Source organism: Haliotis asinina, chromosome 3 (assembly GCF_037392515.1).
Source record: "Haliotis asinina isolate JCU_RB_2024 chromosome 3, JCU_Hal_asi_v2, whole genome shotgun sequence".
NCBI classification, from domain to species: domain Eukaryota; kingdom Metazoa; phylum Mollusca; class Gastropoda; order Lepetellida; family Haliotidae; genus Haliotis; species Haliotis asinina.
In genome coordinates this window covers 66,459,904-66,487,686 of record NC_090282.1, presented here as the reverse complement: position 1 = coordinate 66,487,686, position 27,783 = coordinate 66,459,904, and the positions used below count along the sequence as shown (strand labels likewise).

The 27,783-nt window shown below is 39.3% G+C and overlaps 1 protein-coding gene across 2 annotated transcripts; it reads right to left on the bottom strand.

The window, feature by feature from the left end:
* Positions 1–10,067: 10,067 nt before the first annotated feature.
* LOC137278326 (survival motor neuron protein 1-like) lies at positions 10,068–23,377 on the bottom strand. Of its 2 annotated transcripts, XM_067810596.1 has the most exons (8): positions 23,289–23,377; positions 21,208–21,279; positions 20,320–20,457; positions 19,814–20,014; positions 15,609–15,746; positions 13,880–13,927; positions 12,496–12,627; positions 10,068–11,894 (listed from the first exon to the last, which is right to left on the bottom strand). In XM_067810596.1, the coding sequence occupies exons 1-8, from the start codon at positions 23,334–23,336 to the stop codon at positions 11,841–11,843; spliced, it is 831 nt and encodes a 276-aa protein (XP_067666697.1). In that variant the 5' UTR covers positions 23,337–23,377; the 3' UTR covers positions 10,068–11,840. The 2 variants fall into 2 exon arrangements, with proteins under 2 accessions (XP_067666697.1, XP_067666698.1); XM_067810597.1 differs by lacking the exon at positions 15,609–15,746.
* Positions 23,378–27,783: the final 4,406 nt, after the last annotated feature.

Below are 27,783 nucleotides of genomic sequence, written 5' to 3'. Positions count from 1 at the left end.
CCAAATTCCTTCATACAGTGTTCAAACCGTTCGAAGGATGTCAACATAATTTTACTGTTCCTTCGTCAAATTTCCAGAGAAAATACGCAACGGTGTCTCTCCACGTGATGATAACCACCCAACATGTAAAATTTCAGGGCATGTTTTGAGTGTTGGTATAGATAGGTTTCATGACAGATATTTTGCCCGAATTTTGACCGAGTTTGGAAAAAGCCACACTCAACTTTGGTTAGAAAAAAACCCCAACATTATCCCACTCTTGATTCTCACGCTTATATTTCATCAGTGGTGGATAAATTATGCACTTTTCCACCCAGTTAAGTCCTTCTATTTTTTTAAATCTTTCTAATTTTTAAGGATATCATTAACACCTGAGGACTTATTCTGTTAATCATCTCATTTCCGATATTCCCAACGCTTTTCAATTTTACTCCATTCAAAATCTGACATAGTCGCTGGCGATCCGCAGTACTGAACGGCCTCCCTGCCCCTGTCCCAACTCCTGACAGAATTCCAGAGGAATATCGTGTCTACCAGCTACCTCTTTTGCATTAGTCACACTCAAAATCATCTAGAACCAGCTTTCCTTTCTCTGCTGCTGTCAAATCCGCCATATTAACAAAGGAGCCGTCTACTATATCAGGGGAGAAAACTCTTGATATAGTAAGGTTCATTCTTAAGCCTCCCATATGATAATTGCTGGGGAAACTGTATATGCAACAAAGGAACATGCTAGTCACACAGTTCAGCCAGTTAATGAACGACGCGCTGCGTGTCGCTTTGAATAATCATATGCTGCATGCCAGCTGAACGTGCCGAACATATGACCTGAGAGGATCATTGTTGGAATGAATGGTCTTCATCAACCCATGCTTGTCCTAAGACAAGGAGCATGTGGTCAGGTTCGATAACTTGGCTGGCACATGTCATCCTATCACAAATGCGTAGAACATGTTGATCACTGGATTGTCTTGTCCAGGCTCAATTATTTACACACAGCCGCCAAAAAGTTGGAATATCGCTGAATGCGGCGTAAAACAACAATCACTCAGTCAATGTTCGGTCTAATATAACTTATCAGTGTTAAAGTCATGTGAAGACTGATGGCTGTTTTACACAACTCCCTATAAAGATTTTCCTCAATTGTTTGGAATTAAACGAGAATGTTATGTTCGTTCTAGTCCTGGCAATACGAAAGCTGCTCAACCAAACATTACATGACTTCTTTGAGAAGAATATACAAGTTGGAGTACTAACTAAGGATAATATACATGGATGAACAAAATATTCATTTGCAGTGAGGAGCGACGTTGTGGTTAAGATACTAACACTTGCTTGATAATGCTGTAGAATCCTCCACCTGGTGGATAGACGTTCGCCCTTCACGCCGAGGACCCGGATTCGCTTTCCCACATGGGTACCAAGTGTCAAGCCCATTTCTGGTGATGTTGCTGGAATAGTGAAACTAAACTCAATCACTCACTCATCCATATATCTTATCCTTAGTTCTCTGGCACCAAAGACTTGTGTAATCTCTAACACGCAATACCACAAGACAAGGAATTGTATGTTTCTTCATGAAGTTGCGACCCGTGAAGGTCTCGGGATGGAATAGGCCTTCAGCAACCCATGCTTGCCATAAAAGGCGACTGTGCTTGTCGTAAGAGGCGACTAACGGGAACGGGTGGTCAGCCTCGCTGACTTGGTTAACACATGTCATCGGTTCCCATTTGCGCAGATCGATGCTCATGTTGTTGATCACTGTATTGTCTGGTCCAGACTCGATCATTTACAGACCGCTGTCATATGGCTGGAATATTGCCGAGTGCGGCGTAAAACTAAACTTACTCACTCACTCATATTCGCCACATAGTGTATTTGTTGCAGCCTTAATGTGAACGTTACACTTAAGCAAAGTGCGTGTTGCTGCACAGTGAAAACCAATATATGGCATGATACTGCGAGTACGAAAGTGCCGCCTTTAGGCCGAATTATCGAAACACACCATCGAAAATATACAGAAGATTCAAACCCAATATCAAAACAAAATTTCCGTTTTCTTGCCTAGTGTCAAACGAACCAGGTCCCGAAAAGCAGAATTCAGGGGTTTGGGGACTCGTTTACTTTATCATATGCATTCACTAAAAGTAAATGCGAGCATTATACTCCATTTTATATATGGATGGTAGCATATTAAGTGGGTATCATTAAAAACTTCAAAACATAATCCGTCTCAATATAATTTATGTGCTGGTAGTAGCGGTTAAGGTCGTGTCTCTCGTCTGATTTTTCTTCGATACGCAGTGTAGTTTTTCTTTCAACAATTTGAAGTTCCTCAACTTACAGACGAAACACAGAAAGATGTAGAAACCCTGAAGGCCGTTCAGGACGATCTGGAAATACCACAGAAGGGACACGTGGGTGAAGGCGGCAATGAAACAGAAGATCCATGAGAAACCCATGATGAATGACAAACGGACATATATGCCCAGGCGTTTCTTCTCGTTCTTGCAGCTTTTGGAATGCGAAGCGGCTTTGGAGGTCGTCCTCTCGATGCTGATCAGAGTCAAAACGAAACAGGTTACATTGATGAGGAGGGTGAGAGCAATGGGAAGGCCGAAGACGTACAGAGAAGCTTTGGGATTGGCTATCCAACACAGGTGATCAGATCCATAGCCAATGTTTATTCCCCACACATGGAAACGATCTATCAAAACAGAAGTGACAACCAAAAGGAAGGGGATTCCCCAACCAAGGAATGCATAAAGACAAAACAGTTTGGTGTGACTCTCAATTCGAGATAATGGTGACATGCTTCTCAGAGACCGAGCTAGATCTATAGACAGCAGACTCGTCCACAGGAACGTGGACAGCCACATCATGTGGACAAGGGAGGCAACTACTACGCACGTCTTCCCAGTTGGGACTTTGGTTATGAGTTGAAGTCCCTGTGCCACAAGGAGAGTTGCTGACAAAGACATTACAATCTTACCAGGAACATTTCTGAGTTGGGGGAGAAGGCTATAAACCAGCAGCACCCCAACAAGGGAGGTCATGGACACCGATGATGCCACAATGGTCAGAACAATCTGGACGTTGGTGTAGTCAAAGAAAACCACCTGGTCAGTGTGACTCCGTGAGAAGTGGGAACAGATGATGGCACCATGTTTCGTGAGACTGAAGTTCCCTGGAGGTAGCGTGACTCCACTGGGAATATATAGCAGGGAGTCATTGACGAGACTGAACTCAGATTGATGAATGAACAACTTTCCATTTGGACAATACAGAGAGACATCACCCAGATCAGGAACACAGACAATAATGTCCACAAGACTGGGTACTGCTCCATTGTCTTTATAGTGCATTTCAAATCCGATGTTATCTAACCTAAAGTATGTCCTATTTATTCTGGCATAGTAAGAATTCCTGACTGTGATCAGCTCAACATCTTCGAACATTTTAGGAACGTGTTCATCGGGACAAGCCTCTGTGGAGTTGCTGATATATTCATCGCATGCCGAAGTATCCTGTGTCCCAGATGATTTGTTGGTTTTTAAGTTATTCAAAGAAAAGTTAAACGCTTTAACATAATGGTGTAAAAGCTCTGAAGATATCTCCCTGAACAGATATCCGGTTGTGCTAATGAGGTTACCTACTGGGGCTGTAGATTCTACCTTAGCTGTGTAACTGTATGCAGCGTGTTTGTTCACACTGACATTATTCGTGACTGCAAACGGGTGTACTCTTTGCATCAGATTTGTGAGGCTGACACTCGTGTTATGACTTATGTTGCTTCTGCCACTGAGAAACCGTTCGAAATAATGTTTCATTTTCTTCCTCAGAAACTTCCTCAGTAACGTGCCCTTCCCACTAACACTGAGAGTGATGGTAAAGGTGTGAGCACCGTGAGGGTAGAGCTGTCCAGTTCCGTCCACCACCTGCTTGTCCTTGAGAATACAGGTCCCGTTGACGGGTCGCATATCCATCCCGTCACACAGCAGGGTCACACATTTACGAGAGTAAATGTTGAACACCTCATCTTCTCTGAGACATGACCTCGTCTCAGTCCTCACCACTCGGCCATTGATTTCCAAACTCATGTCATTCTCCCCAAAATTAAACAGCATGCTAAAACTGTTGACGTTACCGCTAATGTGTCCATATATATTAAGTGGATAAGGGGTTGCCGCAGGAACAGGAGTATATCCCACAGGTATCACATGTCTCCATCTCCACGAGCACCTGAGGGGCGTGTACTGTATAGCAGGGCCCTTATCTACGTAGGTGCAATGGGGATTTCTGTAGATCCAGCCCTCTGGGTCTTTGACAGGATATAAATACAACGAGCACAAGGGATGTGACATCTTGTCGAGAAACAACCCGCTCGGTGTTTCACGCCCTTGCAGCAGTGGGGGTAATGTAGGACGTACCATTGAATATTCAGGCAGGCCAGACATGCACGATCTTGGCTTATCTTCAGAATTCATATAAAGGCTTAGAAAACACCGACCACTATTCATGTATTCTCGGAGGTTTCCAAATGACAACGCAGACATGTTAACATGATTACATGTAGCCGTTGTGTTCCAGAAGCGCACATGTCGGCGCTGTAAACCATGGCATTCAGCACAGCGGTAGTTAGAAAACGTTATGGTTGGATTTTCTATCAGTGTGACGGGTATTTGATTGATCAAAGAGTCGTTCATCGTACAGCTGATGGCGTCTTTACCAATAGTGTTTGGGCACCGTGAGACAAGCCAATAACGATGCGTCTCATCGTCCGTTTTGATAGGAAGACACTCTTTCATTATCAACATCTGCTGTTGGTGAAGGACAGTTGCCTCACTTCCGAAATGTTTCTCGAGGATGCTGACGTTCAGGGTGTGGTTAGCCACTGTATCAGATATGTTGGAACCAAGACATGTCTCGAAATAGTCAAAGCAGCAGTCACCGTACAGGAGGCAGTTGCTGTCACAGGAACATATGCAACTTGCATATGTGCTATGGGTAAAGTTTGGATTCATCCTGGCCGGAACTGACCCACATTGATCACGGTTGTAGCAGGACTCGTACTCACACTGAGGCACACTGGCGAAACCTGCCATCGTGATTCTGGGTTTTTCGATGGCTTCCTGAATGTCGGCACTCGCTGGGGAAAAAAACACAGGAATTTCAGTCAAACCGGGGAACATCAGTTTGCACAACAGCACATATTTCAGTATATACATCGGGAAAATGTTATTTGGGCGAACACTGACGACATATTCATGTGGTAATACATATGATCTGAAACTGCCTTTGATAAGAAATTTTAATGTAATACGGCAGATATAAAGGTCACATAGGGCAAAACCGTCCAGGAATACTCATAAGGATGGGCTAGGTTTTGTTTCCACACTCTACTGACTATATCTTGTTATCCATGTCTGTTTGTGGAGCTATATCCTGATACATACAGACAACAAAAAGAAACGCTACTCTGTTATTTTTTTGTCAAGTGTTTAAATAGAAGACTTAAACATGAACGCTTATTTTATGAGATTTCATTTTTTCACACTCACGAAATAACAGGGGGTTCACAATATTTATTCAACATAATGAAGGCCATGACTACGCTTCAAATGGTTCGAACCTTTGGCAGGGGCACTAGTTTGACAGCAAACAGACGTAAGAAGTCCATAATGAGGCTTCCTGTCATAGCAAAATACATGGAGTGTACATGTATATCGGTTTTTCGATATATCTTAATTATCGACATTGTATGCTGGTTAGGTTAACTGCAAGTATAGATGGTAAGACGTATTGAAGATGGTGAGGAATCCAATCAGGGGTAAGATACTTTGTCAGCGTACTTATATGATTTTTTCGGTCGAAATATTCACCACTGTAGGTAAAATGATAAAAGATGAACTCGCTCTGCTATAATATATAAACAGCCAATGTTCTTAGTTTCATCTACTGATTTGTGTTGTAATGATTTGTTAATCATAACATAAAGCTCCAAATCGGGACGGTCGGGTAGCCTAGTGGTTAAAGCGTCCGTTCGCCACGCTGAAGATCCGGGTTCGTTTCCCTGCATGGGTAACATGTATGATGCGTATCTGGTGTCCCCCGCCGTGATATTGCTGGAATATTGGTAAACGTGGAGTGAAGCCTCATTCACTCACATTCAATGTTAATGACGGCGGTCAGTTAAGAGTCGAAGGATGACAAGACTTTCCAGTAACTGACATTATGACATCATGACACCATGGATGAGCACAATTAAAACATCGTGACATGCATCAAAGATGTTATGAAATCTGACCGCCATACCCCTAGTAACACAATAACGTATAGCATCTAAAGGAAGTTATTACTAAAGGTTTGTAACTTACCCAGCTTCTAAAGCACGTTATTAGTAAATGTTTGTAAGTTACCCAGCTTCTAAAGCACGTTATTACTAAAGGTTTGTAACTTACCCAGCTTCTAAAGCACGTTATTAATAAAGGTTTGTAACTTACCCAGTTTATCATCATATCCAAGACATGCAGTGATGAGATAAAGCAGAAACGCCCTCATGGCTATGTGTTCATCTATGTCGTGCCACATGTTGAAGACTGCTTACGCAATGTCACAAAGTATCTGATGCTGTGGAACTGTCAGTTCTGGTGAGCGATCGTGTTTCTTTCTAAATGCAAGTCAATCCGTTTCCTAAATCGGTCCTAATGAGAACAAACCATCCTGATCCATGTCAACATCACCATCCATCATGGTGTTGACACAGACAAATCGTGTATTAAATGGCAAAGCCTTTGTAAATATGATACAGACAAAACAGGAATTATTGTAGATTGGGTTGTAAATTAATAAAAACAGGTGCCATGCAGCATAAGAACCACAACTACTGCAGTGAGTGAGTGAGTTTAGTTTTAAGCCGCTTTTAGCAGTATTCCAGTAATATCACCGCGGAGGACACCAATAATGGGCTTTACACATTTTGCGCACATGGGGAATCGAAACCGTGACGACGAAAGCTTTAACCACTAGGCCACCCCATCGCCTCCACGAATACTGCAAGACATAAGTCATATGGTGTTCGTCTCTTTTAAGGATGCGGCTCAACACTTAGAAGTTCACGATTTGCTGATGATATTTTTACGGGTGACAAAGTATGTTCATCAATATTTAGAGCACTGGCTTGAATTGTGGGTAAGTGAGTGAGTGAGTTTAGTTTTACGCCGCACTCAGCAATATTCCAGCTATATGGTGGCGGTCTGTAAATGATCGAGTCTGGACCAGACAATCCAGTGATCAACAACATGAGCATCGATCTGCGCAATTGGGAACCGATGACATGTGTCAACCAAGCCAGCGAGCCTGACCACCCGATCCCGTTTGTCGCCTCTTACAAGCATAGTCACCTTTTATGGCAAGCATGGGTTGGTCTATTCTACCCCGGGACCTTCACGGGTTATTTTTGGGTAAGACTAAACCGACATAGTGTAGCATGTTCGAAAATAGCGAGACACGTCACGGTGAGATTCATCTTTATTTAGTAGGAAGAAACAGTTATACGACGCGGGTTGCTCGGAATGCAGGGTCGGGTTCCACAAGACGACGTAATGAATACTAAGATGCTCGTAACTCACATACTTTAAGGTTGACATACCATGATCGTAGCCCTGCGATTACCTTGAGGAACGGGATCTAGGGTGGGACGTTGATGGTATTCCTTTATACTGTACAATATCCTGTTCTGGGTTCTCAAGCTCAAACCGATCTTAGAACTATGATGATTGTAACTCCCATTCTCTAACATAGGCTTAAGATAGTAACATTAAGATCGCGTTCTGCAAGTGGGTCCTGTTACCTGTGACTCTTGTTTCCAGAGACATGCCAGAGGTAGATCTAAAGACACCAACCTCAGATGTAGCCAAATGCAACGTATGTTAAAGTTGGGACTACACTCTCTCAATCAAAATTCTACTACGTTTGGGGGTCGAGTCCCATCTGGGATTTGAACCCACACTCTGGGAGATAGGCACCTAATCGCCAGCTCACAGGAGTTGGGAAAACTAAAGAAACAAGCAGTGTTGGTGGTAAAGGTTTTTTCGCTGGCCGAGTATACAGTAATGTAATTTAATGTAATGAGACAGTTATGAGACTTCTCATTGGCCGTTTTGCTAAGGAGGCACTCTTTCATCATCACCATCTGATGTCTAAGAAAGCACTGTCGAGGTATTCAACGCCCTTCTTATCTCTAGTATCAGTCACAACAGAGGAAGCTTCAGGATATAAGACTGTAGTCCCTCTATGCATATTGTTTATTTGTTGATTTCCAAAAGGCGTTTGATTCAGTTCACAGAGATCCTCTGTGGCTTCTACTCTCATCTATTAGTGTCCATCGTTCTAGGTTCAATAGCATTAGAGGCATGCATTATACGGAATGGTGTGTTTGAGTGGGGTTCGACAAGGCAGTATTTCAAATGCTCTTTTATTTGCATAGTTTGTTAATCGGTTGTATACAGAAATAATTAATTGTGGTGTCAGTGGCGTATTTATTGATCCAGAGTGTATGGAATTCTATTTGCTTCTGTATGCAGATAATTTATGGTTGCAGATTCTGCCATTAGTCTTAAAAGGAAGATAATTTTTTGTAGAAAATGGGGGTAGCGAATTTTGTGAAAACTGGGGTGCTTGTCATTAGAAGCAGTGGTAAATTAAGGAAATGTGAATCATGGAACTTGATCATGGTGATCGTAAGTTAAACGTTTCTACATATTTTATGGTCATGGTCTAAATCGGTTCAAAATCTACTAAATAGAGCGAACAATGCCTGGCTATCAGTGAAGGCTTTTGGTTGGAGACTCAGAAATATTTCTACAGCTATTCTGTTCAGAATCTTTGACGTTCGGATAATTTTGTACGCTTTGGAAATCTGGGATTTTCTGAAATGTAATGTTATTGAACAGCTTCACATTGGGTTTTGTAAGTATGCGTTGTATCGAAGTTACACATGCTCTAATGCGGCTGTTTTGGAGGAATGTGGTAGAAATTATATTTATGTTCACTGTTCATTACGTGTCTTGAAGTATTAGTTCAAACTTTTCGACGGACTGAAATCCAAAACCGTGCAATATTATGTTGCACAATTTAGACAAACTTGGTTGGAAAACGTGGGTATATTTTGCCCATTTATGGTTTTGGGTTCGAAGATCAAGGAGTTGACAACGAGGAACAACTTTTGAAAGATTTTCATGTAAGAGTTGTTAAAAGTCAAAAGTCAAGTCATATTTTCAGAAATGCACATATGTTCATCGCTTGATGTTTATTCCAGTATGAAAAGTGTACTTTCCATTGAGATGCGAGGCATAGAATGTTACGAATCGGTGCAGTTCCAGTATAAACAAATGCCGGTAGAATTAATGTAGTTTCGAGGCACCGAAGTCTTTGTAATATTTGTAATGATATTTGTTAAGCAAATGAATTTCATTTCCTGTTAGAATATAAAATTTAACATGATTGGCGCTGTAAGTGTTTTAAAGCATTAACAGATTACACAGATCAGCATTACTTTCTGAACACATTAACATGTACCAATTTCTGAACAGCAACAAATTGTTCCACTTACATTAAGGGAGCATTGTCATTGCGTTCTTTACACACGTGAATCCGTCGACTGCCACGGTCTTATAATTACACTTATTGTACGTGTGCCGGAGGCGTTGTTACGAAATAAACTGGATTGACTGAACATCTGCTGCAGTACAGCTAATTCCTCGATTTATGTATACGCCTGGTCCTGAAAAACAGCACATACAAACCCTACTTAAGAAAACACACTTACTAAATATGGCGGAGCAAAACGGAAAAAGAAATAAGAAGCTGGTGTCGTAAAGGACAAACATATTGCCTTGGAACTGAACGATGTCACATCCTTTGAGTGTAGATAAATGCTTGACATCAGCCACGGTATTATCTGGTTCAGACTAATTTTACATCATACTCCAAGAACATTGCTGCATGTGACGATGATCAAATTTGATCAAAACCAATTAGCAAAGTATGAACCACAAACAACAAAATCACCTGAATATTTTCTCTTTGTTCTTAAATTGTTATATACAACCAAACATACATCAAATGCCACATGTATTTTGATTACATGAAAGTTGCAGAAAATAACTAAAATCTCCTGGTGGGTAAGAGTACCCAAAGCACTTACACTGGACACATTTGTCTGGCAAATATGAAATGTATTTTACAGAATATGTGAATCACATTTTCATACAAGTTCATGCTAATTATCAACTACTGAGAGCATATTATCTCCATCCTGCCATTATCGATGATCTGGGACTCTATAGTAACTTCACAGAGCTTACATGGAATTTGGGAGAATTGACAATTCATGTACTTTTTCAATTGAAATGTTTCAGTTCTCGTTTCATTTCAATCTTATGACAGGAAATGGAACCAGAGCCTTGACTTTTAAAGTTCTCGAATAGTTCCATGAATAACAGACCAAAATTGGTCGTATCGTTCACTTTGTGAAACAAGAACCAAAATCATCATGGTTGCTCACCAGAAGTTCCCTGTTCAAAACATAACACTGGCCAATCAAAAATCCAAGGTGGCCGCATTTTCCACTGTTTATGCAAACATATGATCTTTTTCTTTTCACTATCTTTTGGCAGATGTTTTTCACCTGGATGTCTAATTCCACTTTTTTTTTAGCTAGCAAAACAATGTTTGAATGAAAAGAATACAAGTAATACATTATACGAATGATTATTTGAATATAGTCAGATAAACTTGAAATGTTATTTTTGTCATCACTCTTGCACATATCAAATGTTCATGGTGCCTAAGTTTTAGATGTTAAAGGATCAATACTGGTAAGGTTACTCAACAAAGATGCATATTGCAGAACAATCCTCGTTAGGCATATATTAGGCCTAGAGGACCTTTCCTTACTCAACATCATCAGCAACAACAGAGTGGTGTGAAAACCATCTCCAGTAGCAATTACAAAGTGGAGAACTCTCATGTTCAGTTCTTAAGAATGGCAGAGAATCTGGAATTTTGAGTGACCAACATTTTTTCCAAAAGTGTACGGAAGTGAGTGAACGTGTGTGCAAATTTTGTTGCCTTATCACAATGTGAACAATTTTTTCATTACCTACCCTTCCATAAGGTCTTGGAGAGTCGTAATTTAATATTAATATATGGCACTTACGACTATCTTAGTTCTAAGAGAGCTTCCAAAATCTGAGTCCAGTGTATTATTTTTATAATGGCGAAATAGTAACAATGGTCGATGAGGATGAAGTTAAATCAAAATAGAAAAGTACATGTTTAATTTGATCCATGTTGACCCGTTTTGCATTATTTTGAACCCATAACGAAACAAAGCATGAAACAAGGTCTCATTTGGACTGCCATGAAATAGATGTTTTCATCAGTTGACAGTTACAGCTTGAAACACAGATACTAAACACTTAGTGATGGGTGATGCAATGCCAACAAGAAATACATTTCAGCTTTACCTCATTTACTTTCTTATGACTCATAACAAAATACGTTGTGTGAAGAATATCCTCCAGTATCACAGGGTTGTACGTTGGTGAGGTGAAACATGAAGCATGTAGCTCTATAGTATGAACAGAACCTATTAGAACTGTTTCCACTTGTCATTCATGATATGGAATATTAACACACAAGCACTATTTGTTACAACATGAAAATGCCATGACAATTATTCGGAGTGTCATAAGACATTGTGTAACTCTGACTGACATCCCGCAATGATGAACTAACTGATGCAGTGAACTCTTCCACAGTGGGTGATGACATTGCTATCTTGCAGCACCACCACCTCCCTGCTGCTGTTGTCGTCCCCGCTGCAGGCCCTGCAACACACAACACTCTCCCTCAGATGCCTCAGTTTTCCCGTATATTATTAACAGCATCCAGCTGGTCAATTGTTTCGTAAACCTCTGATAAAAAAAAAATGATGGTGATTCCAACAGTGCTGAAAATTATGGGAGATCACAGCTTCATCTCCAGCAGTGTGTGCATTCCATGCACAGAGGGTACGGAGTTTTGGTCCCAAAATGGAAAACGTTTGGCTGACAGACAGATATGCTGATCGGCAGGGTTTCAACCATTTGGCAAATATGTGAAAACATGGTCCTTGTCAAAGAACAATCATTGGTTCTGACACATCCAAATTCCCTTCAATATGTAAGAATCCTTAAAATTTTACTTTTAAATAGTGTAAGCTTCAATTTGAGAATACTGCCATACATAATTTTGTTTTGTATCAGAAAAAAGACAATATTTATCACATGACTGGTAAAAATTGATCATTGTCCATGCTCAATGCTAGAAATGTTTCAATGTTCAATGTTTCGGAGTCTTCACTGATATGTACTTCAGTGGATTCTTAACACTAGCACAACAATACACAGCATTTTCGGCTGCATCTGAGAAAACATTTGTTCTTAGTACCTGATAATACCCGGTGTGATATCCACTCATGTACCATGATATCAACATGCTACTAAGGGCTTCATCATCGCTTACAACATCCTCGGACATCAGTGGTGGAGGAGGTGGCGGAGGAGGCATCGGAGGTACTCTCTAACAAAAATGCAAAAACATGTTTGTCATCATACAGTCTAAGTACACTTAGTCTGAGTAATATTCGTTACATTCCTACACCGAGTCTAACACGCCCTAGTAAGAGGTTGTGCCAAGTAGCCTGTACGTGACCTATGACCCTCCAATCAAATGCAAGATGGCCAACTGATTTGATGAATCAGAAAACAGCTACTGTTTAGGGTTTGTCAGGACTTACAAAATTGCTAAGTCACTGAAACTGATTAATCAATAAATGAAAATCTGTATCATTTGATATTTGACCTGCAGTATATACTCTTATGGCCTTCTGATGACATGGTTACTAGTACCAATATTTCTGCAAAGCTGACATCCTTGACTACTGACAAAAGCCCTATTTTCAACAACAGTTTACACACTATTAACAGAGTAGCACGCTCCATATGCAATACCCAGAATCATATGGGGAAAAAGCATTCGGAATTGTGCATGTACAAACCTTTTTAAGGTAAAAGTTCAAAATGTATGCGCATGTGTTCACCTTTGTGATTTGGTAAGCTGTGTTCTGATTGGTCAGTCTTAAAGGTTACCTGACCTCTTACTAGTGTTTGTTAGATTTCATCAGAGGAGTGTAACGAATAATACTGAGGCTCAGACTGGTCATCATACAAAACTAGAACCACAGCTTAAGCATACAGTTGTTTAACTATATCATTACACTCTGAAAGAAAGCAATTAATAGGATTTTATAATCATCTTCCTCAATCAGCTGTGAACACAAATGGCTGACATGAACATTGGAGATGTCTATCAAATTAACGTAATGAAATAAGACTGTGTATAGCTCATCATGATCTGTGCTTATGTTTGGACCAGAAAAGACAGTCAGCACAGCATAAGCATCAATCTATACAACTGGTACACAAAGACATATGACAACCAAGTCAGTGATATTGACGACCCAGTCCCATTATTCACATCTTACGACAAGCATGGGTTGCTCAAGACCAATTCTAACCACAATATTCATAGCTTGAGAATATAGGGAAAAGATAAGGCAAAATGAATGCAGTGACGAGTATTATGTGCTCTCATTTTTCATACGGCATAATTTGCAACAGAATACACATCTGACTTGTCTTAATCCATAGAATATGCTGGTACTGCATTTATCTGCAGCATATGCATTTTTAAGTAATGAAAGAAGACGGGTATATCAACCCATACAGTAGAGACAAAATCAAGGGAGATAACTTTGTGTTGTTCAACTTACTGGTACTCCTGCATATGCAGCATGATTTGAGGGAAACCTGAATGGAGGCTGTGAAAAAGAAGACATGGTCATGATTCATTTGTACATTGTTTAACACAGTAATCAACATGCATTATAGGAAAATGCTAACATTCCAGTGGAGATCAGAAATCATCCATGTCTGACACGCATTCAACCCAGTCCATGACCATGTCAACAGTTTGAGCTGCTATTGCAGGGTGGTGGTATGGTGGACGACCTATTTCAGGCAACCGGCTAGTAAGCAAAAGTTGCCTGGATTGATTCCCATATGTGATTGGGTGTAAGAATTTTGGAGCTAACATTACTTGCTGGCTCTTTCAATGTTGTTACAATCCCTAGTGTGCAGTACACAACCCTGTGCACTTAAAAGAATCCACTTATCCAATCGTAGATGGTAGACACATGAACACATACAGACATTTAGTTGCAGGTGTAGGAACATGTAGTATCACTGGACAAAATACTGTGACTATTAGTCCCAGTTCAGTCAGCTGCAAATGGGTACCTTGTGAGGATGAGGCTGTGCGATAACTTGCTGCACCTAACAGGCTGCATGAATTGAATAGTCCCTAGGGAGTTGAGTTGGTTGAAGAATGGCAGATATCTGTTGATCAAGGGAACACTCAAGTGCCCTGAGAATGTAGTAGTTGTATGTATGTGATCACTGCATAAATGTCCTATCATAACTGCTACAACAAATTGATGAACCATGAATCAATCAAAAAGAGACCACTTTGTATATATGTAAGTTTGCCCTGTCGTAAATTACCTGAAGGTTTGGATTTCAAGAAATGGGTTATAGCTTTCAGGAAAAGATGGATAAATCTGATAAACAAACTGCCATTAATCTGACATAGGCAAATTTGCAATGCTACATATCACCCAGTGATTTACTTATTGTCCTGTCATACACTACATAAGTAGAAACAAAACAGCATGTTCACTGTTTAATATGTAGGGTGACACTCAGCAATAATCTTGGTATATATGGTGATCTGTACATAATGAAGTCGAGACCAGAAACCCCAGTGGTTGATACAATGAGCAACAATTGATGCCATCAGGGTAAACAGGCTGTGTACCAAGTCGGTAACCCTGACCACCCGACCCTCTAAGTAGCTTTTAACAAGCTTAGATTGCAGCAGTTCTATCCCTGAAGGTGTCTAAGTGTATTCAAGTTCTGTATGCTTTAAGGGGAGCTATCATCCCTACTCAGTGCATGTTTGTTTGTTTAACACCACACTCTGCAATATTCAAGCTATCTGGCAGTGATCTATTTATTTGTGAACTGATGACATGTAAACCAAGACAATAAGTATATTACCACCTGATCCCCTTAGTCGCCACTTGTAACATGCATCCGCTGCTGAAGACCAGTTTTAACCCAGATCTTCATAGGTCATGCAGTCTATATATTAAGAAATTACTAAATGTACTGAATTATATTGAGAATGCTAAACATTCAAAATCAGCAGTAGTGAGTTGCTTTTAACAGTATTCCAGTTTTAAAGGAATGTCACAGGAGCCTGAGGCAATGCAGGTCTCAGGTCTTTACGTCCTTGGTGAAACCACTGGACATAGGTATGGTGCTGACAGAAATGGAACAGGGATGAACCAGGATCCAAAACCCCATCACAACAGAAATGGGCAACAATTCATCTGGGCTACCCTACCACCCCTGATACCAAAGTGACAACCTAAAACTTACATATGGCATTCCTTGAAAGAATGGGTGAGATTCAAATGATGCTCTGGTCGGGTGGTCAGGGGCTGCCCCGCTGGACTTGCCCCGCCCACCCATTCTTTGGGGGGCAGCATTCTGCATAGTCACATCATTGCTGTCAGTCTAGGGACAAACACACAACATTACAGACCATGCGTACAAACAGTATACACACTGACAGCATACTCAATCACAACGTTTAACAAGTTTAGTTTTACAACGCTTTTAGCAATATTCCAGCAATGTCATGGCGGGGAACACAAGAAATAGGCTTAAAACATTGTACTCATGTGGGGACTTGAACCCAGACCTTTGCCATCAAGTGAACACTTTAACAACTAGGCTACCCCACTGCAAGTGCACAAGGTTTAGAGTGGCTTTACATGATCACATTGCTCTTCCAGAAGGTTAAACCAATTACCAGCCATACAAACGACAGTTAATCTTGAAGATCTAGTGAGTAGATACCAATGACTACTGGAAATGTTACAAAGACTATTGCTTCTCTCCTGTCATAGTATGAGTACTTTGGCAATGAAATGTCTGAATATTCAGGCTGTCTTCATACTTATTTCATGAACATTCCACAACATTATTTTCAACATACAGCATATATCCATGATGACAAAGCAGAGACTCTTGAATGCAAAGACTTCTGTTTTGAACTTTGAAACTTAATCTACATTCACAAATACAGTGGACTCTGTCAATACCAACGCCACTCAGGACCAAATAAAAATGCCGCTTTTGACAAAGTGCCGGTATAGGCAGTTTGCCTCATGACACCGACACACAACGGAAGTCGTACTGTCTCGTTAGTATGAACAACATGTTTGAATAAGGAACAAGGCAGCGTCAGAATGCAGTCACTTATTACACATTCAAATAATAACAAGCTTGTTCACACTGTAAAAAAGTCACTGATCTTCAAAATATCAGACACTGTCTGTCTGCCGATTCAGTATGTTGATGCTAATGCTTTCTGTGTGGGTCGAGGCGTTTTATCAAAATCTTCCATCAGCTGCACTTTTTGCTGAAGTGTCAACTCACATCTTGCACGTTTTGCTGGCCGAGACATTTTGGCAATACTGACTGTTACACTACTGACATTATACGATTTTACCTTAAATACCCTCTAATTACTCTATGTATGTGACACGTACCACTTACTAGTTAACAAGATACTGATTAACACTTCCCATTTCTAAATAATATTGGGAAATGTGTTGTTACAATGTTTACAGTCAAACTGCCCATTCATCACTCTACGTAAGGGACACGTCTCACTCACTAATTAAATTAACAAAACACTAATTCACACTTCCCATTTCTGAATAATCTCTGGTAGCAACCGCGAATTGTGTTGTTACATCATTTGAACCTAATTGCATCAAAGGGTTGTGCCGTCTTTCATGTGCCATTTTTTACGGATTTGTTTTCAAAACAATTTGTTCATTGGGACTGAAAAACAATGCCGATATCCATAGTAGACAGAAGCCGATGTTTACAGATGTTTCTATATGATAATGGGCGATCTTTTTGAAATTATCTTCCCTTCACTAATCCGCCAGGTGCGCTGATCCGGCTGATTCCAGGAACGTTCACGCTGTTGCATGAACCGTGTATCTTTTTCCTTTTAAGATGATCTGGCAAGTTTTAAGTCATGAAATATTTATTCTCATTTTCTATGAAACACCTGGGATAGTCATGACTGCTTATATTTCTAGAATGTATCGAGAAATAGCAGTTTGAAGCTAGATGGTGGAATCAGCTGATCATCATGTTTTGTAGGTTTGTTGACGTTTCATAATCGCTAATTTAAGTTTGGCACTAGATGTCTCAGTACCACACATTTAAAACTGTGGTGTATTTTCATTGTATATGTCCTCAAATCCCTTAAGTATTACAGTCAATGTGGCTGCATTCATGTAACTCACTGCGGCGAGGAGCTGATGGGGTGCATGAAATGAGAAACACTGAATATCATGTTACGTAAATTTTATCGGGTCATACAAGATCGGACTGAGATTTTTGACGACACAAATGTTTAGCAGGTAGAGAGAGAAGTGAGAAACAATGGTCACGTACTTGTAAGATAACAGTAATGGACGAATTATGTCAATCATCACCTACATGTAGCCATGCAATTTTAAAATACGATATACAGGGGCTTAAATAAAATCTACTTTTTTTTACGTCTGTAACTGTTTGTGATGCATGAAATATAAAATCACAGTATGGATAAATAATGCATAAATCACTGCAAATTTCTACAGCATTTTAATTATCCTGAATTTGGGGCATAGATTAAAATGTTTTGTATTTTTTCTTAATCTGTAAGAAATAAAAGGGAATAATATTAAAATATTCATTTATTAAATATAACATTTCAGACACAGAAGAAGTAGTACTACTAGGATAAGTATATATTCAAAGGCACTTTCCAAATTCTGTCTTTTATTGCATAACTTTAAAAAAGTACATATACTCATACTGATTATAAATTTTGATCTCTAGTATAATAAATGGCACTGTTAAGTGTTGAAGCAACAAAGGTTTTGTTTTACTGTTGTGTCTACATACAGCTTGCCTTCACAATAATCAGATTATCATAATAGTCAGGAAAAAGCTGATATTGTATTATGTCATGTTTTGATAAAATAAATTGATTTTTCAAATTTTAACAAAAATATGTAAAAAAAAGTCAAGAATCTTTTCCCACTTTAAATTGTAGCTGCACTGTACAATTTTGTATTTCTATCTTTTTTTGATGATGATGTATGTGTACTTTAATAATAAATTACAGATGCACGACTTTATTCAGCCATAGTATATAATATCTGTTAAATTTGTAAAAATATAAATAAATGCAAAAACATATCTTCAAAAAATATGGGGTAAATTCGAATTATGTCACCAAAAACATAGTTGATTTTACACAGATTTTCTTTGTTAATGCCTAACAAACCTACAAAACATAAAGGTTTTTTTTAATAACTGTTGATTGAAAATCATCAAACAAATTAAAGTTCGATAATATATGGTCTGTCATGCGAAATATTTGTCAGTATACTGTTATCAAAACAAGAAACACATGTGTAATTCTATATCATGCACATCCTCTTGGGAGGTCAGAATTATTTGTTGTTTGTTGAGACAAATCTCAGTATATGACTATTTATATTAAGAACTTCAAGTTGTGTTATTTTTTGGTAAGAAATGAATCAATAAATTAACACATGTAAAATGCCTCACAACACTGACTGAGGGACTTATTGTACAAGGGGATAATAGGCCTATAGCACTTTTATAAGTATACATAAAAATATACAGTAGTGTCAGAATTAAAACCAAAATGGATTCAATGAGTGAGGAACAGCTGCTTAAAACGTAATTAATATACTAGTATTTCTACCTAACTGTTACATTCTATATGGAATTTCTTCAATTGTCAGGGATGTGTAATAATCACAAATTGGCGGTGAGACCTTCCAGGGGATAGTCGTTGGTTGGAGGTGTATCTCCGAGTATCTCTGATTGTTTACATGGAGATTGTCAGTTTATACTGTACATGGAAATTAAACAAACGATGGCTTTCTAAACTATAAATCAAAGCGAAACATAGGTCAGGTAATGACTTTTCATTGTAAATGATCGTTTTTTCCAATGAAGGTGACCACGGCAAAGCGTTTGCTGGGTTCTGTCTTTACATGTAGCAAGTTATCGCAGCGCAATTTGAGTCCGGAACCAGACCGGAAGCAAGATGTTGGACCATCGCTTATATCATTTCAAAAGGAGAGTTATCGCCCCTCGCCCACTAAGTGCATTTCTGCCGGGACTGAAACTTGGTGCCGTTGCAGACAGAATGCTGATGTTTACAGAGGCCGATATTGCCAAAGTCCACTGTACTAGGACCTAATCAAGTCATACATCACAGGATGATTACACAACAAATAACTCATTTAATTCAGCAGGGTAAAATATTCTTATATATTCTAGCCTCTAAAGTAACTTATTATTGTCAAATACTCAGCAGTTAGCCAAGGAAGTAGCATATTCAAGTTTCCATAAACAAAAACAGCCCATCAGACTGTGAAGTATCAGAGCTTCTCCTCAACAAGCAAAATGAGTGGGACTCTTGTTGAAGAAGTCCGCATCTTTTTCAATTGTTTTCATCTACAAAAACCTACCTCACTCAGTGAAACATTGGTGTGTGTTTTAGAAGTTGGTCGCGGTGGCAGGAGGCGATCCAGGGGCTGGTTTTCTTCATTCTGATACTCTGTGTATCTGACAGTGCAGGTGCTCTCAGCCTCGTCAATGCCAATAACCTCTGCATCATACAGTAGGCCATCTTCGGTAAATACAGCTCGGCAGGAATCTCCGATCTTCCACTGTTAGGATGACAGTATCTTGAAGTCAACTGTTTGAATTTTCCCACATGTAACTGTATGAATTTGACCAGTCAACAAGACAGTAATAAAAACAAGCTATCCTAACAGTAGCACTCAATATCGCAAGGAACAGTTGTAACTTTGCCTTGAAATCACAACAATCACATGGTGACTCCGCTCCTTATGTTCATCACAAGACACTTGGTAATTTTTTCTGTTTTCCTAACAATGTTTATACCCAGTCTCAAAGGCAAAAGATCATCATGTATTTTTGACAATTTGCAGTTTTGATGACATTTCCTCACCTTTTGATGTTGCTTTTTCTTCTTTGGACGATGCTTCTTCTTTTTCTTTTTTGCTGCACCATCTTGTGTTTGTGTCACTGACTCACCAGCCATTTCCCCATTCTCATTGGTGCCCCCTTCTCTTTCCGCTAATCGTGCCTACTTGGACAAAACAAAAAGAATCTTAGTTGGAGTCACTTTAAATAAATAAATACATTAAGCACAACATTCATCCCTGTGCTATGGATATTTGGATAGATAAGATACATTCCTAGCTGTGCTCTACATCCACTCACAAAAATGGAGACCCTGAGGATCCCTAACTAATAGTTATAAGGGTATGTAGGTCCTGTGAAGTAACGATGTAGAAAACTGTACCTCTTGATAACCCTGTTCCTAGTTTTCTGGATAATTCTAAAAACTGTAATACATCTTAAAGGACAAGCCATTGGAATAGGAAGGTCAGAAAGGATATCATAGAAAGGTATACGATTTTTGTGAGGGGAGAGGGCGGATGGACACTCTGGACCCCCCTGGTTTATGGATTCAAGACAAGTAAAGATGAACTGTTCTTGCAGTCTTGATAGTGTCATTTTTCTGTAAAGAAACTCCACCGAACTTCACGGACTACATGACGCTTACTGATTGATTAAACAACTGAAATGATGTTTGAAGTATTGGCATGCTTATCTTTACAAACCCACATCTGGTGCCCTATGCTACGCTTAAAACAAAATGCATTTCTGTCCTTGAATAAACATGGCCACTTGAAAACATATGAGATCTGAAGACATAAGTACAATTAACCCATGATACAATAGTTGCAACAGTTAAAATATGGTGTATGAATCATCTGGCTCATATTAGACAAGATAAACAATGTTGTTACCATGGTTGCAGAATACATACCTTCATAATCGATGCTGCATTATCATATGCCTTTATGAGTGCAGTGTCATCCCAAATGTCACTTTCATCACTCTGAAAAGCAGCAAAATGTTTCAAAATTTATGTCATCAAACATCCGCAAAGGTGCAGAAGTGGTGCAAAACTGACTAGACCATTTGGGCACTCTGATGAAGCATGCAGCTGGTTCAAAATCAGCATGACTTTGGTATGAGTGAGTGAGTTTTACGCCACACTCTGTCATATTCCATCTATGAGCATCGATCTGCGCAAATGGGAACATTTCACATTTATCTCTACTATTTACGTAGTTGATATTTGAAAGTGTGAAATATCTGTCTTAATTAAGAAATACAGTTCATTCTACCACCATGTATAGTATAATAAAGCACCCTTTCGCCCTGAACTATTGTAGTTAAAGCACAAGGACGCTTGCATCTGAGTGCTGTAACGATATAATAGTTCAGGGTGAAAGTGTGCTTTTTTACACTATACATGGTGGTAGAACAAAGTGTATTTCTTTTCTAAGATGCCGTATTTAATAATTTCTAAGCCTAATTTCAATTAATCTATGGCAAAAAACAAACGTCTGTGTCTGTGACCTAAATTAAGAATCCTCGCACAGGGCTAACTGACGTGATGTTCTGTTGACGTGTCAATGACGCACCCTATCTTAAAACAAATCTTAATAGAAAAACAAATGATGAACAGTTTGGTGACTGTTTATGTTCGGGTTAAATATCTTCTCTAGATCATTTTAAATACATCTGTGATTCTCTTAAACCATACAAGGCATTATGAACATCTCATTTCTACTACCAACGAAAGTTTAGATCAGTACATTCAGCTGAAGCTGACTAGTCATGCGACATTCCACTATTGCATTGAGGGAATGTAAACACTGCAAACATTACTGTGTCGCTAAACTTTTGAGTCGAACTATGAGACATTTTATTCTTCAGAAAACATAAACGTAATGTTTCCACCAGTGATGTTAGCTGTGTGATGCAACAGCAAACCAAGAAACGGGATGCGACAAAGCAGCTTACTCTGGGAGGCTGTATGAGGCAATGGCAACTGACATCCACTGTGACATCAGTTACATTGTGAAGTAATGTAAAAAAGTTCGATTACGAACGGGCAGACTGGAATGGTGCAGTGATGTCAACACATTGTGACGCAATGCAAAAAGTGCACATTCTCGTCTGATTAAGTATTGTCAGAGCCTTTGAGGTATCAGAATCTGCAAAGTTGTATTTTATGTTGCATGTGAACTTTAAGGGAATTAAACTGTGGAAGTATAAGACATGTCATAACAATTTACAAATAATATACAGCCCTGCTGATCTTCGGGTAATCATGCTACCTACATATTTGGGCATTCAATACAAAGTTTTTCCATGGGTATCAGGCATCTTACTCTTTTACATATCACAACATAAACTTCATGAAAGAGAGACATGTAAGATGTAAATCAATAGATGCAGCAAGTAGGCAGCACGAGAATTTCATGCCATGTGAATCAACGTTCCGTCGTCATACATGTCTTAACAACCTAATTGCCATCCAGTCTGATCTATTGTTTTCAAATGTCAGCAGCTAGTCATATCTGCCTGATTTCACACGTAAACAAGCTTTTCTGGATAACCTCTCACACACATCAGACTTAATGCCCAGTTAGACCAAAGTGACCTTTAAGTTTAACAATATCAAGATTGAATGTGAATGCCCCATAACTTATTGGCGATACTTATTTACACTAACTTCATCCAATAGACTGTCATGACGTCTTTTCAAGAAACGGTCGGTGTTATGTCTAAGTAGCTGCATCTCCATACTTTCGGTCAAAGATGACGAGAGAACTACAGAAAACGCGATCGTATGGTACGTATGGTATACGTTGGGTATATACTTCGAAACGCTTGTTGTTCGTATTATCTCTTCAGTGCTCTGTGATGGTTAATCTTACACAGATCTATGCATAAAAAACATAGTGCACTATGAAATAACGATGAAAATAGCAATGTCAGCATTTATACATAAAACTAAGTTACAACGTCTCCATTTTATTAATCACTGCACACCTCTTTTCCACGTTGAAATACTACATATCCACTCTCCGCAGCTGCCATGTTGCCTACGAATATCGTCTACATACACGACGTCGTGTATATTGTGGTACAACATACAGGACTGGATAATTTCCATCGCCGCTTTGCAAGGCGCGCTGTGACTGGTAAATTCCTTTAAACTGGTTACAGGCCTTTGTACGCCGGAGGACTAGCGCTACAGTAGGCGGCATCCGGACCTTTTAAGGGTTATTTTAAGGCATAGAGTCTTTCCCGTAATTTCCCACAAGTTACGAATCGCTGTCACTGACAGTTGTTAGCGGAATGCTCATATTGCGCTAATGTTTTGTAAGAATAGTTTGCAGAATCAGTTCCGCGAGTACCAACTTAACTTACCTTCAATATTTATTATTTTCACGTTCTGTATGTCTTTGGTGTATCAATGATAAATGGGATCGAAGGACATGTCTATTCACACAGTCTACAAAAGCCTGTTACCTTTACTTTATGGCATCGTTACTTCTATTTTCTTACATGCATAATGATCACAATCATTCTTGACAATGACTTTTCGTTGCGTTACTATAATGACATAAATATACCCATGCTTGTGTTGTGTTTTCTTTACGTAGTTCTGAGTGTTACATCGAAAATGGGAATAATTTTCTTTTGTATGAATCAGTTTACAGTAAACCAATATAAAATTATTGATGAAAAAAGAATCTCACCCAAGGGTCTACTGATATCAATTATATCAACACGAGTTGATAAAGTTACAAATATCCGATGCTTGAAGGGGATATTTTTACTTTTATCAACGAGCGTTGATAAAACCGATATCACTAGACACGAGGGTGAGATTCTATTTATCATAAAAAATAATTCTTCATTAGTTTTCAATGCAAATTGTTCAACTCTCAACATTGAACAACCATTAGACTTGCAGTGCAGCGATGTTGTAGAAATGTGACGTCATCAAGTTCATGACGTCATATCAGTGTCCTGACATTGTACAAAATCTACTCCCAAAACGATATCTCATAGAAGATGTCGTTTGATCTCACACAAGATATCTCCTCTGGAACACAGTTTTTGATGATATAGAGGATATTATATATGAGTGCCCATGCCATATATACTGTGTTTACGGCACTCCTGCCAAAATGTCGGTATATCCCTTGCTCTCGCTCGGGAAATATCAATATTTAGGCACTTGTGTCGTAAACATAGTATGACATGGGCATTGTTCATTACGTCACGTTACCATGACAAAGTGATATTTTGCCCTAGGGCATCGTATGAAAAATAATATCCCCGATAAGTTTGCCCTCGAAAGTTACTAATAAAAAAATATATTTTGTAACAGTATTACCGACGGGTTGACAGTACCTTGACGCAATCTATTCTGGGCGTTTCTCAAGCAATAAATGTTTTGTTGGGGTTTTTTTTATTTTGTTTTTTTGTTTGTTTTGTTTTGTTTTGTTTGTTTGTTTTTGTTTGTTTGTTTGGTTGGTTTTTTTTGTTTGTTGTTGTTTTAAATTCTGGGGTATTATTTACACCATTACTAAATAGATGAATAAAAAAATGGTACAAAGATTCACTATCAAAGAAAACCATTTTCGTATTCAACAATGTGTTACATTCTAATAAGCGATTAATGTATTTCCAAGTACATGTGGGCAATGAGGTAGCCTAGTGGTTAAAGCGTTCGCTCGTCACGCTGAAGACCCGGGTTCGATTCCACACGTGGGTACAATGTCTGAAGCCCTTTTCTGGTGTCCCCTGCCATGGTATCGTAAGGATGATTTCCCGAAGGATATGCCCGATACAGTAAAAAGGTACGCTTAGGTACAATACCAATGTATGCCATGCAGAGGCATTTTGTACAGTACAAGGATGTCAATCATAGTAAGCAACTGGCACTGAAACGATGTTCGCTAACACTACATGTTGTGTATAGGTATTAAGGATATCCACCATAGCAATGGGTCTCCATGGCATAATTAGAAATCAGGGTGTCTAGTAAAGTGTATGGTTACTATTGGTTTAATCTCATCCTGAATTTAGCACCGAATGACTATGTAACCAAAACATATTACTGATATTGATATTTAAAGCACTTAATGTACTGTATCTCTGTTGACGCCATAAGCATGTCGCCTGTAGGATATTCCATGTGTATCACTTCACATGGATGATATTCCTCCTGTATGAGCGTGATTGCACCTGTATCGGCGCTGTCACACCTGTATGAGTGTCATTCCGCCTGTATGAGTGTCATTCCACCTGAATGAGTATCACTCCACCTGTATATGTGTTGTCCCAACTGTATGGCCTGTCATTCCACCTGTTTGGGTGTTGTCACACCTGCACATCATTAGTGTGTTCTATTAAATTAGAATTATGTCATATTGCATCAATATACTTTGTAACATATGAGGCCTTATTTGGAATAAACTATGTCGGATTGTTGTCATTCAACGTTGTGATCACGTCATTCGAATTCTTTTTAGGGTTAATTAGAATATTAATAATCCGAATTATGCGCTTCCGCCTTAAGTAAGTGTCAATGCGTTTCGAGACATTATAACGTGAATAACGAATAACAACAAGGAACCGTTTTCATAATGAAATATCTTTGTATTTCGGCATTTGCTGTCATTTACCTTTCACTTAAAGATCAACTATACGACGTGCCGAGCAGTATAATTGTAAATCCTACCAGGGATAATCTACAACTATCTGTATATAGTGTCCCTGCTCCTACACACAGGTACCCGCTGCGTTGAAGAGTTTATATCTGCTAATACCCACAGAGGTACCCGTTACGTTGAAGAGCTTCTCCCCGAATACATACATAGGCACTGTTTTGTACAGATTATCTCCTAATACTCTCACAGGTGCCCACTGCCTTGTAGGGCTTTATCGCCTGATACATATGGAGGTATCCACTGCTTAGCGCTGTTTTTTATATCGTAACACACGCATTTACCAGTTTCTTGGTAGAGTTTTATCTCCAAACACATTCAAAGGAAACTGCTGTCCTGTAGAATTCTAACACAGATGGGTGCCCGTTGCCTTTTCAGAGTTATATCTCCTAACACATATATAGCAACCGTTTATTAAAGGGTCATGCGCTTTGACAATAAATACTTACATTAAATATAACGTATGGCATATGAGACAATAAAATAACAGAACATCACAGCAGTACAAGAAAATAAGAGGAAACAATCACACAGAAGTTATAACAACATTGACGCACGCATTCACACACACACCCATACACTATCTCACGCGTACGCTCTCTCAACTACATACTCTCACCTACTCACTCTCTCACGCATACGCTCTCTCGATTATACTCTCTCTCACACATACGCTCTCACACCTACACGCGCTTTTACCAATGCACTCTCTCATGCATACACTCTCTTGCCTACACACTCTCACCTATACGCTCTCTCATCCATGCACTCTCTCACCTACACGCTCTCTCACATATACGCTCCCTCACCCAGACACTCTCTCATCCATGCACTCTCTCACCTACACGCTCTCTCTCACCTACACGCTCTCTCACATATACGCTCCCTCACCCAGACACTCTCTCATCCATGCACTCTCTCACCTACACGCTCTCTCTCACCTACACGCTCTCTCACATATACGCTCCCTCACCCAGACGCTCTTTCATCCATGCACTCTCCCATGCATACACTCTCGCCTACTGACTCTCTCACCCATGCACTCTCTCACCCACACGCTCTCTCACGCAAACACTCTCTCACCCATACGCTCTCTCACCCATACATGGAATCAATCATTCACACACATTACCAATAGGTAATCACGCACTCACATACACAATTATAGGCTTCCGCTATCGGTTTACTCCCATAAGAACATCATCACGGTGGTTTATTCCCTATCACATTATCATTAGTAAATTACTCATAGGTTCCACCTACCCCCCAAATTGGCACAGTCAGATGCCGACTTTAAACATACAAAATCGCCGTTGGGTAAGTCATTCACTTCTTCCGTATTGGAATTACAGTGTTGTTTACACGGGAATATTACTTTTCCTCTTATCAGTTTACTGATGGAGCAATAATCAGAAACATTACTGTATAATATTATATGAATAACATATTATCGAAGTTGACAAAAACTATGTATTTGTGGCATATATTTAATCATTTAAAATAAAGTGACATTTTGACAACCCTTTGGGAAATTTGACCAAAAATCCTTGGCATTTTGACTAAATTTGCTGGGGCATTTTGTAGCTGGGGTGATTTGACGGCCACCCAGTATATATACATACGATACACTAAAATTGCATACATTCCTCACACCAGGTATAGTCTACAACATATATAGTCTCCCTGTTCACACTAACCTTTACCTTGTGGAGTTATATTTCTTAACACATGATAGAGGTACGCGCTGCTTTGTTGAGTTTCATCTCTTAATACACACACTGACACACTGCTTTGTAAAGTTT

Excerpts from the sequence above, each read along its gene's own strand:
- LOC137278326 (XM_067810596.1), bottom strand. The coding sequence starts at position 23,336 with ATGGCAGCTGCGGAGAGTGGATATGTAGTATTTCAACGTGGAAAAGAG. Across the intron at positions 21,280-23,288 it reads TATTTCAACGTGGAAAAGAG|AGTGATGAAAGTGACATTTG; the intron begins GTGTGCAGTGAT and ends GCTGCTTTTCAG. Across the intron at positions 11,895-12,495 it reads ATCACACCGGGTATTATCAG|GGCCTGCAGCGGGGACGACA; the intron begins GTACTAAGAACA and ends TGTGTGTTGCAG.